Source organism: Pollicipes pollicipes, unplaced genomic scaffold (genome assembly GCF_011947565.3).
Source record: "Pollicipes pollicipes isolate AB1234 unplaced genomic scaffold, Ppol_2.1 Scaffold_2555;HRSCAF=2994_pilon_pilon_pilon, whole genome shotgun sequence".
NCBI classification, from domain to species: domain Eukaryota; kingdom Metazoa; phylum Arthropoda; class Thecostraca; order Pollicipedomorpha; family Pollicipedidae; genus Pollicipes; species Pollicipes pollicipes.
The window spans coordinates 14,311,152-14,326,022 of NW_023596136.1; the positions used below are offsets into that span (position 1 = coordinate 14,311,152).

General features: G+C 65.0%; 1 protein-coding gene across 1 annotated transcript in view; it reads right to left on the reverse strand.

Moving 5' to 3' along the window:
* The window catches only part of HERC2 (E3 ubiquitin-protein ligase HERC2), a 72,546-nt gene that overhangs the window by 46,878 nt on the left and 10,797 nt on the right, over positions 1–14,871 (reverse strand). The window contains exons 10-31 of the mRNA XM_037221309.1: positions 14,490–14,636; positions 13,927–13,975; positions 13,757–13,896; positions 13,245–13,343; positions 12,359–12,489; positions 12,036–12,151; positions 10,986–11,093; positions 10,286–10,495; positions 8,988–9,166; positions 8,454–8,651; positions 7,792–8,020; positions 7,229–7,339; positions 6,682–6,841; positions 5,963–6,342; positions 5,187–5,369; positions 3,837–3,975; positions 3,060–3,216; positions 2,419–2,586; positions 1,933–2,070; positions 1,465–1,642; positions 786–951; positions 29–200 (exon numbers count right to left, since the gene is read on the reverse strand). Coding sequence (XP_037077204.1) covers positions 29–200; positions 786–951; positions 1,465–1,642; positions 1,933–2,070; positions 2,419–2,586; positions 3,060–3,216; positions 3,837–3,975; positions 5,187–5,369; positions 5,963–6,342; positions 6,682–6,841; positions 7,229–7,339; positions 7,792–8,020; positions 8,454–8,651; positions 8,988–9,166; positions 10,286–10,495; positions 10,986–11,093; positions 12,036–12,151; positions 12,359–12,489; positions 13,245–13,343; positions 13,757–13,896; positions 13,927–13,975; positions 14,490–14,636 — 3,558 coding nt within the window. The remainder of the gene's footprint in view (positions 1–28; positions 201–785; positions 952–1,464; positions 1,643–1,932; positions 2,071–2,418; positions 2,587–3,059; positions 3,217–3,836; positions 3,976–5,186; positions 5,370–5,962; positions 6,343–6,681; positions 6,842–7,228; positions 7,340–7,791; positions 8,021–8,453; positions 8,652–8,987; positions 9,167–10,285; positions 10,496–10,985; positions 11,094–12,035; positions 12,152–12,358; positions 12,490–13,244; positions 13,344–13,756; positions 13,897–13,926; positions 13,976–14,489; positions 14,637–14,871) is intronic.

Consider the following 14,871-nt stretch of genomic DNA (forward strand, 5'->3'; position numbering starts at 1 on the left):
GCGTTCGACACTTGCGCGTCCGTCGCACCTGGATGCTCTCGTTGAGTATGTCCTCTGGTCGGACGTTGAGGCCGCCGGAGCGCGCCAGCAGCACCTGGCGCGCCGCCGCCCGCCAGCGGCTGGGCACGTGCAGTAGGCGACGGCCAGAGGCGGCGCGCGCCGCCGCGCACGACAGCGGCCGCATCTTGTACAGCAGGAACCTGCAGGACCGCAGGGGGAGGGGGCGTGACAGCAGGGCTGGTGACGAGGAGCGGCGCTGGACGCCACTCTGCGGTCGGAGCTGCGGCGGCGGCCGCGGCGTCACTGCAGGCGGGCGCGGATGCGGTGACCTTCATATGGCCGCAGCGGCGGACACCCGGGGGTGTTGGTTATTACGCTGGGTATACTGGCGGCGGGATGCCACCGACTGGGTACACACAAGCGTGCAGCAGGCCAGGAGAACGGCAAAATAGCAACCCAGTCCTAGAAGCCGGGCATGCCGAGTAGCCAGTGAATCCCAGACAGATCACGCGGATTGCCTGCGAGGCATTCTACCACCAGACGGATGCTAGTCAGAGCCCCGCCGGGCGCGTACAACGCCACCTGGTGTCCAGGTGGCGACCACCACATCATCAGTAACAGAGTAACACAGACCAATGTGGTCGCACAGCACCGCACGCGTCTCAGGATGAAAGGCTAGGCCAGGAGCGGCCAGCAGGTCGGATCTCCTATACGAGCCACGCCAGCGCAGGACGGCACCGCGGCGGGCGGCGGGCGGGCGGCGGGTGGCGCCCAGCTTCACTGACCGGCACTTGTCCATGGGCTCGGCGCAGACCTCCTTGTAGCTGGAGTCGAGCTGCTGTCGCGTGCGGATCAGCGAGAGCTTGGTCCGCTGCACGATCCGCAGCAGCTCCGGCAGCGGCTCCGGCAGCTCTCGCGGCTCGGTCGCCTCGCCGTCCGGCCCCGCCGCCGCTGCCGGGCACGCAAGCGGGGTCAGAACACTGCCCGAACCGCAGTCAGACAGGCCCCGCGGTGACGCACAAACACAAGCGTCGGAACGCACGAGCGAACGCGTTGCCACGTCCGCTCTGTATTCACACGCAAATGTGGGGCCGAGCATAAAGAGCAAGCAGGCAAGTGATGATAACGACCCAAGCAAAACACGGGCTTCGGTTCGGTTTGTTTTGACTGATCCGATACGGGTCACTTCAGTCAATCATGACCCCTTCTGGGCCTTGGGATAAGGGATGGTGGACAGCGGTGGGGTAAGGCTACACGCGCCTGGGTTCCATCCACCGGTGCTTAGCCGCCTCGCAAACAACCCGCACGGCACGAGAGGCTGGCTGAAACACGAGCTTCGCCAACCATCGCCACGTGGTGAACTGCACGCTGTTCACCGCATTCCTACACGTGTTTGACAAGGGCACGTGTGGCGGCGACCCCGGCCGCCGCTACCCGACCCATGACGGCGCCGGCGCAGCTGACCTGGGCGCAGGAACGGCTGGAGGCGGCGGTGGGCACCCGTCTGACGCAGCACGGCTGCCAGCAGCCGGCGGCCCACCTGCTCCACCGGGTGGTCGGGCGACACCTGTAGCGGCATCCGCAGGTGGAACTTGTCGCAGTGCCCAGAGATGGCACTGCTCAGCCGCTGCACGCCCTCGTCCTGCCGATGGCCGCCGTCGGTCAGTGCGGCATCGCACAGCGGTGTCCGAGGTTGGGCTATCCGGTTCAGAACAATACGCGTCCAGGATAGTGTTTGCCTGGTCCAGTTGTTTGGTGAGCATTATTTGGTAGATGGCTGACGCTATCTGCACAAACCAATAGGATAGGTAAGCTTCAAAACAGCTGAAACATGAACGGGGAGACCAACTGGCGGGCTTTCACTAATGAGGTTATCATTTGTATCCCTCGCTTGGTAGTATCACCTGTCACTCCGCCTGTTGGTTTGATTACCTCATCAATGCCCTCCGCATACGCTAGAATCAGTTTGACAGTATCCTCCATGGCGGATGAGTCCATGTGAGCCTTGAAGGGGGAATTGGTGGTCTCACGGTCCTTGTCGGCGTCGTCCAGTCCCTGAGAGACGCCTCGCTGAAATCGCATGCGCCGCGCAGAATGGTGTTATCTGGCGTTACATCAGACATCACAGGCGGTGCTAGCGACACCACCCAGCCCCACTGGGCAGCCGAATGCTCGTGTGCGTTCTGATCCTTCCCAGCAAAATCCTTCGCCTCAGAAACACGCATCGGAAACATGGCAACGTAGCGCGCCCAATCGCACTGCCATGACGTCCACGTGCGTCTCATTTTGCCTGAGTGGAATATAAATTTACAGCGGATACCACTATAAACTTTCTGCTTCACTTGCTCGCATCAAATGCATACACCACCCGCCGTCGGCCAGACACCAGCACACGCGGCAGCGTCAGCGCCCGCTCACCGCCAGTCCGCCGTCGAACACGCCGCTGTCAAGCAGCGCCTGCGCCTGCAGCTCGGCCGGCTGCGGCGGCGCGCTGCGGTACAACGTGTGCGCCTGCAGACCCAGCAGCAGCGCCAGCGACCGCTCGGCGTCCACCAGCGGCGATGAGAGCGTGCTCGAGTCCACCGTCTGGCCGGGCAGGGCGGGCGCGGGGTCACGGCACGTGGCGGCGAACACGGTAGGGATCGGAATTCGTCTGGCCGGGCGTCGGGTCACGGCACGGACGGCGAACACGGCGGGGATCAGAACCCGTCTAGCCGGGCGCAGGGTCACGGCACGTGGCGGCAAACACGGCGGGGATCGGAACCCGTCTGGCCGGGCGGGGAACGCGGTCCACAGCGTGGTCAGATCTGGCTCGGCGGTGTTCAGCACACCTGCTGCTACTGCTCTGGACGCAGACGAGGGACGTGTCGTTCCCATGGCATTGCATCAACCCTGGCATCGTCAAAGGCGACCTCTCGACCCCACATCTCCTCTATCAGCCGCGTGTGAGCGACCCGACACCCACGAAACCCCTGACCTGGACGTAAACGGCGACATCTCGACCCCACATCCCCCCCATCAACCGTGTGTGAGCGACCCGACACCCCCAAAACCCTGACCTGGACGGGCTCCGTGTCCGGGTCGAGAAAGTTGCCCACGAACAGGCCCCGCAGCGTGTCCAGCGCCTGGGCCGAGTGCTGCGCCGCCTCGAAAGCCCGCGTCACGTCCTTGCCGGCCGACCGCTGCAGCAGCTCGGCCCCGCACGGCGCCTCCGCCCTGCCGCCGCCGGCGGGCACGGTCAGGGCACGGGCAGACGGGGTCAGGGCACGGGCAGACGGGTCAGGGCACAGGCAGACGAGGTCAGGGCACGGGCAGACGGGTCAGGGCACAGGCAGACGGGGTCAGTGCAAGGGAAGACGGATGAGGTCAGAGCAGCGTGGGGCAGCTCACATGCAGAACAGTCTGACGTATTCCGAAGGGCTGGATCGCAATCGGGCGCGTCCATCAGATGTTCAAGCCTCAGGCCACATTTCATGGAGTCGGGTCGTACCGACTTGGCGCGAAACGGCGCGCCCGCCAACTGTTGTTTTGCTTCCAATCACAAAATAGGCATAGTAGATATCAATAAGGTCATAAGAATAACAACAGCGGATATCAAACACCTTCAAGTGTTCCTTGCCCAATTCTCCAAAACGTGAGAAGCATCTCACCGTCCCCAAAACTCCTCATAAATGTGGCCGTACTTAACAGTCAACGTAAAGCATTACGTGGCTCCACACCCCACGAGAACAGCCGTCATCACCGTCCGCCCTCCGCAGTGGCATCAGTGAGGTGTAGGCTGCGCGGCGCCACGCTCGCCGGCGCCGGTGCCGGCGTCGCGCCAGCCGACCACTCACTTGAAGTCCTGCACGTCGTACACCTTGCCGGCGATGAGGAGCCAGAGGCCGCCGTCGCGGTTGTGGTTCTCTATGTCGGCGCGCCTGATCACGGGCACTTCGTCGCTGGAGCGCACCGAGTGGGTCGAGTGCGAGGCGCCTGAGGCAGCGGCGGACACAGCGGCTGCACGCGGCGGCGGGCGAGCGGTACGGCCGACCGGGAGCGAAGAGGGGGGGGGGGGGGGGGGGGAGAGACACGCAGGCTTGCAGCAATTTTGCGACTCAACAAACTAATCTTACGACTCAACGAACTAATCTTACGACTCAACAAACTAATCTTATGACTCAACAAACTAATATTGGAACTACACCAGGCCAATAACATTGGAAAGCACCAACGCGTCAGCAATTTCAAAACACACAGGATAATTACGGTAAGGTACAGTACAACTGTACAGTAAAACTCAGCTGTTCTGAAGCATCTTATTTGAAAGCCGCCTTTCCATTGTAAACACGAAAGCCTCCCTTCCGGTGACCAGCGCCCCCGGTGAGCGGCGCCCCCGGTGAGCGGCGCCCCCGGTGAGCGGCGCCCCCGGTGAGCGGCGCCCCCGGTGAGAGGCGCCCCCGGTGAGAGGCGCTCCCGGTGAGCGGCGCCCCCGGTGAACGGCGCCCCCGGTGACCGAGCGGCACCCCCGGTGAGCGGCGCCCCCGATGAGCGGCGCCCCGGTGACCGGCGCCCCCCGTGACCGAGCGGCACCCCCGGTGAGCGGCGCCTCCGGTGACAGGCGCCCTCGGTGAGCGGCGCCCCCAGTGACCGAGCGGCAACCCCAGTGAGCGGCGCCCCAGGTGACCGGCGCCCCCGGTGAGCGGTGCCCCCGGGGAGCGGCGCCCCGCGGAGCAGCGCCCCGCGAAGCGGCGCCCCGCGAAGCGGCGCCCCGCGGAGCGGCGCCCCGCGGAGCGGCGCCCCCGGTGACCGAGCGGCACCCCCGGTGACCGGCGCCCACGGTGAGAGGCGCCCCCGGTGAGCGGCGCCTCCGGTGACCGGCGCCCCCGGTGAGCGGCGCCCCTGGTGACCGAGCGGCAACCCCAGTGAACGGCGCCCCCGGTGACCGGCGCCCCCGGTGAGCGGTGCCCCCGGGGAGCGGTGCCACCGGGGAGCGGCGCCCCGCGGAGCGGCGCCCCGCGGAGCGGCGCCCCGCGGAGCGGCGCCCCGCGAAGCGGCGCCCCGCGGAGCGGCGCCCCCGGTGACCGAGCGGCACCCCCGGTGACCGAGCGGCACCCCCGGTGACCGGCGCCCCCGGTGACCGGCGCCCACGGTGAGAGGCGCCCCCGGTGAGCGGCGCCCCCGCTTAGCAGCGCGCGCCGACTGACCGATGATGCCGGGCCAGGCGAGGTCCTCGGTGTCCTCGCGCTCGGCGCCGGGCGCCAGCCGATTGAAGCGGTCGAGCGTGTCGAGCAGCGGCAGCAGTGGCCCGGACAGGTGCGGGCAGCGCAGCACCGGGCTGCGCTGCTGCAGCATCAGCAGACACAGCACCAGCTCCGGCACCAGCACGCCTGGCCGGGGCGGGGAAGGGGGACACGCGGCGTCATGCGGGCTCCGCACACAAGACAACGGCAGCAGTGGCCCGGACAGGTGCGGGCAGCGCAGCACCGGGCTGCGCTGCTGCAGCATCAGCAGACACAGCACCAGCTCCGGAACCAGCACGCCTGGCCGGGGCGGGGAAGGGGGACACGCGGCGTCATGCGGGCTCCGCACACAAGACAACGGCAGGGGGAAGTGTGGATAAGGAGTGAATGCCAGCAACCGCCACATCGGTCAAACCCCAGCACACACTGAAGGGAGACAAGAGGTACTGAAATGATGCCGCTCGCTTTTACAGACAAGAAAACATTAAACACAAGATGTGTCTCATAAAATAGTCGATCAGATCTGACTATGAAAATTCACAGCAATGCTGAAATCAAGTTGACAAAATATCAGCTCAGGGCCCGGAATAACCTGATTTGCAAAACTACCTATCACCCTCCCTCACATTATCAATCGAAAAACTCGAGACCTCGAAATCAGTCCCACCTCCCGGCAGCCCAACAGACCACCTCTGCCGCGCACAGAGCCAACCGGCCCGCCCGGCCGCGGCCTCACTCACCGACAATGTCGTCCCTGAGCGTGGCCGAAACCAGGGCGAACTGCTTGCAGCCGGCGGCGGCCACGCCGCACGCCACCGACAGCGTGTCGTTGACGTACACCATCAGCAGCTGGACGTACTTGCCGAGCAGCGAGCCGGCGCCGCGGTCGTGCCGCTCGCGCTTCTCGTCGCCGGCGGCCGGGCCGCTGACGTGGTGCAGTTCGGCCAGCAGCAGCCGCTGGAAGCGCGTCAGCAGGTCGAGCGAGGCCGAGCGCTGGAGGCCGCTGCCGCCGGTGGAGGGCGGCGGCGGCGGCGGCGGCAGCTCCGACGCAGACTGTGACAGAGCCGAGTCGGCCGTCGACACCGCCTGCAGCCGGTACAGCGTCTGCGACGAGATGTTCCTGCCGGCGCGGCGATGACGGCGTCGGTCGCCGAGACAGGCGATCGGGCACTTGAAATGACGAACCATAATGGCTTTCCAGCGAGCATGCTCCAAAGAGGGGACAAGAATAAAAATCACGTGGTCCCGGGAAGCAGAGAAGACGATGACGGCGGTTCACGGCGATTTGGTGGCGCATTTAATGCACAACATGACGTGGACAAATATCGACAAATACAGCCACCTACATCGCGTGCACCCAATCCTTTAAGCCCACAGTTTCTCGCTGAAGCTCTGCCAGCCGGCCCGCGCAGCCGTCGCTGAGCCGGACGTCCGTCGCAGCGGCCGATCGGCGCCGTACCTGAGCAGCTGTTTGACCAGATGCAGCAGCGGGATGGGCGGCTTCTGGCCGCTGGCACTCTGCGACCGCTTGGTCTCGGCCTCCAGCTGGGCCTGCTCGGTCATCATCTGCGACAGCAGCACCTCCTTCTCGCCGCCCTCCTCCAGGTCCTGCACCTCCACTGTCAACCCAGCGCGACGACGTCACAGCCGGCACCGCACAGGAAGCTCCAACAAGGGTAAACGGAAAGGGCCGTTTGCCGGACTCCAATGTGGCAGCAAAGGAGAGCTGTCTTGTAGATAACGGTGTTTAACGACACGGTGACTTGCGTGGCACGCCGCGAGTTCGCAATGATGGAACGCTCTCCAGTAAAGGGAGATACAGCTGTGAGTCCGTGAACGAGATATCGTAACGATCGGAGAACCTGTTAGCTGTGTGGATCTCGTCCAAACCAGAAAGCATTTCTTGGTATCTCTTGGAGACCTCCCGACACCGCAGCCACGCCATAAGCTGAGGCAGCTTCCCATGGGGCCGATCGCCCGCTCCCCTCCCAGTAGCGTCGGCGCACCTTTGACGGCGGCGCGCAGGGCCGTCTCCAGCCCGCCGTCGGCCATCAGCGACGAGACGAGCAGGTCGGTCATGAAGAGCCGGCCAGCGCTGGGCGATCCCACCTCACAGCCTGCGGCGGCGGCGGCGGCGCCGTCAGGACGGCGGGGCCAGCCCCGACAACACGCGGCTCTCACGCGCGGCTCCGGGGACGTGACTCAAGAGTGCAGCTGCTGGGCTGCGGTCAGGCAGAGCGAGGACACGAGGCACGTGTGTGGGCCTGTGTCACCGCTTCTGCCGAGAACCGGCGCCGCTGCTGAGCGACTGTGTGGCTGTTCAGCGTCCTTGAGAGGCGGCTGTGGAGCATGTCCATCCGACATCGACTGTTGATCACAGACGGCACATCTCCGGGCTGGAGGGACACATGATTGACCCGCACGCCTTATCCCAGCACGCGAACAGTCCGACAACAGACGTATACCGCCCAGATAGGGCTCCCGACGTTCACAGCCGTTCTCACCGCCGCCGCCTCCGCCTCGGCGGACTGTGGACGGCGGCGGCGGCACACGCAGGGGCGCCACTGACCGGCGTGCGGCAGCAGGGTAGAGAGCGTCTTGGCGCGCTCCTCGGCGGTGGGCAGCAGCGCGCTCCACCCGACCTTGAGCGTGGCCTGGGCGGCTGCCTGCACCGAGCCGAGCACGCCGCCGCCGCTAGCCAGCTCCACCACGCGGCTCTTGAGCGCAGTCAGCAGCCGGCTGCCGGCCGCCAGCCCCAGTGACGACAGGTCCAGGCCGTGCGTGATGGCCGCGTGCAGCTGGTGGGCGCGGTCGGTCGTCAGCGGGTCCGCGCGGGGAAGGGGTGGGGTGCCGGCGCAAGGGTGGTGGGACGGCCCGGCCGGACTGCGGGGCCTGGCAGTGCGGCCACACGACGGACGGGGTGCTGACAGATGACCGCGACAGTTCTGCATGGTGCGGAGCTTATCGTGTAGCAGACAATAACCGCAACACCCCGTATTCGGAGACAGGGAGAGAAAACTTGTGCTGCTCTGTTCGTACATGGCGTACAAATTGCTAAGGACACAAAAACTAAGGTCCCATGTTCCAGAGCTCCCTCAAGTCACCCGAGGTCGCTCCAGCCCGATTCCCCAAGTCTACCGCAGCACACCAGTCACAAAGCCCACAGGAGATCACGCCCTCACGCCGCGTCGCACCACCGCTGGCCCCGTTCGCCGGAGACGTCGCGCCCACCTGCAGCGTGAGCAGCCGGAGCGCAGCCACCATCATGCACTCGTCCTCCTGGGTGGGCGGCCGGGCGGCGGCGGCGGCCGGTGGCGCAGCCCTCTCCATCAGCCGCTCCAGATAGACGAACGTCGCCTCGCTGGCGTCCACCACGAACGGCACGCGGCGGCTCACCTTGCTCTCCGCGCCCGGCGACCAGGCGAACAGCTGCCGGGCGCGCCAGCCGTCAGCAGCAGGGCGGCGACGACGCGGCGGTCGCTCGCCCTCCTAAAGTGTCACTGGCTGCACAATCTCAGCATTTCTACCCAGCGGCGGTTCATGTGGTTACCTCGTCTCGTTTACGAGCATAACAGGACTACGTGTGCGTAGCGTGCTGTCCAGCGGTTGGACATCACTGCCGCCCAGGGCACGTTCTCCCTATGCGTTGCGCGAGCTCCGTGAGCCCGTCATCAGGCCAGCCACCCAGCTCGCCGCTGACCTGTACGGGGCCGCGGCAGACGACTGTGACCCGGTGCCCGACAGTGACCTCAGCCCGTCACCAACCTGTAGCGGGCCGCAGCAGACGCCCAGAACGGTGCGGCCGGCCAGCTCTGCCAGTGGCGCTGGGCCGGGCAGGACCGACGGCCGGCCGGCCACGCCGCGGCCCCAGCAGTACACCAGGCCGTCCTCCGTCACCGCCACACACGTCGTCACGCCCACCGACAGCTGGCGCACCTTCTTCCCTGGGGGTGGCGGAGGAGCGCAGGTGGTGACACACCACACATACACAGCACGACGTCACGCCCACCGACAGCTGGCGCACCTTCTTCCCTGGGAGTGGCGGAGGAGTGCGGGTGGTGACACATCACACATACACAGCACGACGCCACGCCCACCGACAGCTGGCGCACCTTCTTCCCTGGGAGTGGCGGAGGAGCGCGGGTGGTGACACATCACACATACACAGCACGACGTCACGCCCACCGACAGCTGGCGCACCTTCTTCCCTGGGAGTGGCGGAGGAGCGCGGGTGGTGACACATCACACATACACAGCACGACGTCACGCCCACCGACAGCTGGCGCACCTTCTTCCCTGGGAGTGGCGGAGGAGCGCGGGTGGTGACACATCACACATACACAGCACGACGTCACGCCCACCGACAGCTGGCGCGCCTTCTTCCCTGGGAGTGGCGGAGGAGCGCGGGTGGTGACACACCACACATACACAGCACGACGTCACGCCCACCGACAGCTGGCGCACCTTCTTCCCTGAGAGTGGCGGAGGAGCGCGGGTGGTGACACACCACACATACACAGCACGACGCCACGCCCACCGACAGCTGGCGCACCTTCTTCCCTGAGAGTGGCGGAGGAGCGTGGGTGGTGACACACCACACATACACAGCACGTGGTCACATCCTTTAGAAGCCGACGCAATTTCCCTGCTCGGTAAGGGGAAAGCGACCCCGTTTAGCATGTGATCTCACCACAGACACATTTGTCCTATTTGTCGTCAAGGAATCTTGAACTTGTGTACACATGAAGTTCAGCGCATGTATGCACCAATATAACGGAGGCTCTCACTCGTGCTCACTTGAAGTTCCACACGATAGCCCAACCTAGCAGTGTCCACAAGTCACAATAACAAATGGGCTTCCAAACTCCCAGCTCCTGGGCCTGCCCGCGCGCACATACCCCCACCTGTCTCCAACGGCACCCGCAGCGAGCCATAATACTCGCCGCCAAGCCCTCCACAGGCGCACCTCTGGCCTGCCTGGCCCGGTGCACACTCCAGAGGCGCCTCAGCTCTGCGTTGCAGCACGAACCGGCACCACTCCGCACGGCGCCGCGGCCACCGACCTGCGAGCGCCTCAACCTTGAGCGGGAACCTGGCGTGCTCCTCGGTGCCGTGGCCCAGTCGGAACGTGTCGCCCTTGCCCCAGGTGTAGACGACGCCGGCGTCGGTGAGCGCCGCCGAGAACTGGGCGCCGCTGACGGCGCGCACTACGCGCGCCCCCTGCAGCCGCTCCACCAGCTGCGGCACGCGCGAGCCTTCGCTGCCGCCGCGGCCTGCCGGCGACGGCCGCGCCACGGCACACGGTCAGTCGCGAGCAACGGGGGTAGGGCAGAATTGCGGGCACCGGTTCCGTTATGAGGGACAGGGCGGGGGTACCGGGTCAGGGTCGCTATGGGTAACGCCAGATCAGAGGAAGCCAGGCCCACTGGTATCACTTGAGGTATTCGCGTCACTGGGAACGTTTGAGGTACCGGGTCCCTAGCGAGCAGAGGCCACGGCTTACACAGCTGACCGGGTGGCACCATGGCACGGACCCACAGCCAGGCTCACTTAACACTCGGTGGGGTTCATAGGAGAACATGTCAGCCACTAGCCGTGTGGCCAGATTCTAGCCTTGACTACTGAACGGGCTGGTCTCGCATCAGGCACCTACGGTGACTGGCCAGCCGTCATCCAGCAGCGGCACCACTGTGTTTGACATGCCAGTCACGGTGCCACAGCACGGCTCCGACCACGTTCGGCAGCGCGTGCGCCGACTCTCACCCAGCTTGCCGTAGTCGCCGTCGCCCCAGGTGTAGACGAGGCCAGCGTCCGTGACGGCCACCGTGTGCGCGTCGCCCGAGCCACAGCAGACGTCCACCACGCGGTGACCTGAGGCCAAGCCGGACACGCCGTCAAACAGCTGCACACTGTCGCCGACGGGCGACGTAGGAAGGGAAAGCACTGGCAAAACGCAGTGACGCCTTAAATACCAACCGACAGGGTTATGTAAACCGCATGCCGGAATTTACGGAGCTACGTGCATTCTGCTACCTAATCGCGTCGACGCTTGAATTTCTTTTCAATAAATTTGATCCGAACCCTTCGAATGGATGGATTTCTGGGATTAGCGCTCACGCTAAGCAGCGCTTGTTGTGTGAGCCCTGACCCCCACGACCCGATCGCGCAATTCCAGGCAACGGCAGAATTTAGTGGCGAAAGCTTAACGTGCCGCAATGCTCGGCACGGTCCATCCTGCCCCCTGACGTGAACTGACCTTTAGCGCGACCGCTGCCACCGGTCGCAGGCCACACCTACCAAGGGCAAATAGCAAGCGCCCTAAAGCGACTCGAACCCACCCTGCCATGGGTGGACGGATTGAAATGCAGGCGCTCTAACCAACCGAGCCACCGGGACGGACAAATATACACGCAGATAGTAAAACACGCACACAGACAAGTATACACACAGATGTACACAAATACACAATAGCACACGCAGATCATCGATCAAAGCTCACTATGACGTCCATGCCAAAAATAACCGAGACCAATCTCTTTGGCACTGCTAGGCTAGCTGAGATCGCCGTTACTAGTGTCCGCAGCGAGCGATCTCACCTGCCGCGTCGATATACAAACAGACCTCCGCGCAACCAGACATCTCCACCAGCCATCTCCACCAGCTTCGGGCAACAATGACCGGTGAGGGCCGGCACCAGAGTGGGCAGGTGACAGTCTTGTCCCCCACCCCTTCTGCCCATGACTGACCAGTGAGGGCCTGTACCAGAGTGGGCAGGTGACAGTCTCGCTCCCCACCCCTCTGCCCATGGCTGACCAGTGAGAGCCTGCACCAGAGTGGGCAGGTGGCAGTCCTCAAAGTTGCCATGACCCAGTCGGCCGTAGTTGCCGCGGCCCCAGGTGTACAGCTCGCCGCAGCTGGTCAGAGCAGCGCTGCGGCAGGGAGGTCAGGTCGGGTCAGGTCGGGTCAGGTCAGGACCAGTCAGATCACGTCACACGTGTCTCACAACTGACGAGCGCAACCTTAGGGCTGGGAAGATTCCGTTCAACCGGGTGGAGTTAAAGAGATAATGAAATGAAAACCACAAGAAACAGTTTTCTCAACAGGCAAGCAAAACATCTGCCACAGCTACGGCCCACCTGTAAGTGCTGCCGCAGCTGCAGCAGGTCACGTGTTTGCCGGTGAGCGCCACCACCAGGGCGGGCGCCTCCAGGGACTGGCAGTCGCCGTGGCCCAGCCGGCCGCCGTCGCCGTTACCCCAGGACAGCAGCTGCAGCGACCAGCCAGCGTCACACAGACGACCCCGTCACACCAGAACAATCCGCAGGCGGCGGTCTCCGTGATCTCAACACTGGACACTTGGGTTTGCTCTTCTATACGGCCACATCTTACGAGGCTTGCTGTGTGCAGCAATTTGCAGTGCGTTACTGTGCTTATCGCCGTACACATTTGTAGCACACTACCGCTGCGATAGCGCAAAGTACATCACTACCGCAGACATCCCGACCGGTGCAGAGGAGCCCAGAGGGTCCGAGGAGTCCGGGGAGTCAGGGGAGATCGAGGAGTCTTGAGAGCCCGGGGAGCCCGGGGAGCCTGGAGAGCCTGGAGAGCCTGGGGAGCCTGGGGAGCCTGGGGAGCCTGGGGAGCCTGGGGAGCCTGGGGAGCCTGGGGAGCCTGGGGAGCCTGGGGAGCCTTGGGAGCCTGGGGAGCCCGGGAAGCCCGAGGAGTCCGGGGAGTCAGGGGAGATCGAGGAGTCTTGAGAGCCCGGGGAGCCTGGGGAGCCCGTTAATAGGGAGCCTGGGGAGCCCGGGAAGCCCGAGGAGCCAGGGGAGCCCGAGGGCCTAGGGGAGCCCGGGAAGCCCGGGAAGCCCGAGGAGCCAGGGGAGCCCGGGGGGCCCGAGGAGTCAGGGGAGTCCGGGGAGCCCGAGGAGCCAGGGGAGCCCGAGGAGCCAGGGGAGCCCGGGGAGGCCGGGAAGCCCTGTACTCGGGTCTCCTGCGGGTGCCGACCGGGCGGTCTGTTCTAACCTCGCCGTGCGCGGTGACCGCCATGTAGTGCTGCCCCTCCGGGTGGGCCGACACGTGGACCACCTCCTTGTCAGCTAGGCCCTCCACCGGCGCCAGCGACTGGGGCGGAGCAGTGCGGCGCGGTCAGCGACACCCGGCGGCGGCCACTCAACGTGGCGCCGAGAGACGAGATGACTGGTGACTTGTGCAATGCGCGACCGACCGACATTGCGGGAACTGTCCGGACTTACACGTGTGACAAAGCCCAGCAGACGAGCGCAGCGAAACGAGACAGGTGTGCAATGTCGCAATGGCAAGCCTAACCAGACATGCGCAGCAAAACGACACTAGTGTGCTCAGTGACAGGTTACAATCGATTATCAGAAGCTTTGCGTAGAGCACCAAAACAGTAATATTATGGAGTTGAATAAGCCATGGAGTTCACAAGAGCATCGTCCCGTCATTATAAGCCTTGCGCCAGGCGTGCTGACTCCACGACCTGCACTGCTACGGCGGACCAGGGTCGGTCTGACCTGTTTGTCGGCGCCGTACACCACCAGGTAGACGGCGCCCGTGTGTGCCAGCAGCAGAGCCGCCTGCTCGCCGCAGGCCATCTGCTTGACTCGGAGGTCGGCCAGTCCCTCCACGCGGCTGAGGCTGGCGGCGGCCGGCGTCGGCAGCGGCGAGCAGGGCGTCTGGGAGCCGCCGCCGCCGCCGCTGCCCAGGCACAGCAGCTCCTGACGGCCCGTGTCCTGCCCCAGAGGCGGCCACGGTCAAGGGAGGGTCGCGGCAGAATGGCGACCAAATGGCTGGACTACTTGGAACTATACACCGAAGCGGTTGCTACCTCAACCATGCTCAGCACAACACGTCCCGCGAGTTTCCTGCAGTCCTCTCTTTCCCATGAACATCTCCCGGTGCCCGCTGACTGACAGCTCTGGTCTGGCTTGACCCGACAGCCCGGCCGCTGTCCACGGGCCGGTCCACCTCTGGTTTCCGACACCCTGGCGCGTCCGCAGACTGACAGCTCTGGTCTGGCCGGGTCCGACAGCCCGGTCGCTGTCCACGGGCCGGTCCACCTCTGGTTTCCGACACCCTGGCGCGTCCGCAGACCGACAGCTCTGGTCTGGCCGGGTCCGACAGCCCGGCCGCTGTCCACGGGTCGGTCCGTCTCTCGTTACCGCCACGCTGGCGCGTACGCTGACTGACAGCCTCCCACGTAGACCGGGTCATCCCGTGATGGCGCCGGCGGTGGCGCGAACCCACCTTGGCGGCGGTGTTGTCAGGCTGCAGCGGCGCCGCCATCCGGTCCAGCAGGCACAGCAGCACCACGGCCACCTGGCGCAGGTCCACGTGCAGCTCTGGGTCGGACGGCAGCTCCAGCAGGCGCAGGAACACCTCGGTCGGAGACAGCTGGGCGGCGACACGCAGCAGATGTCAGGCGTCTGCCCGCGTAGGGCTGGCCGCTTTGGGGTGCGGATATCGCGTGTTCGCTTCATCACACGCACTGGGCCACTAGCGGCCCGCGAAGGTAGCAGCTAAGGCTTGTGCGTACCTTTTATGGCAATGGGCTACTCTTGGTGCATCAGCTTTATCGTCCAGCAAGCAAATACCGACGGACTTGCATTAATCGTTACCGTCGCTCGAG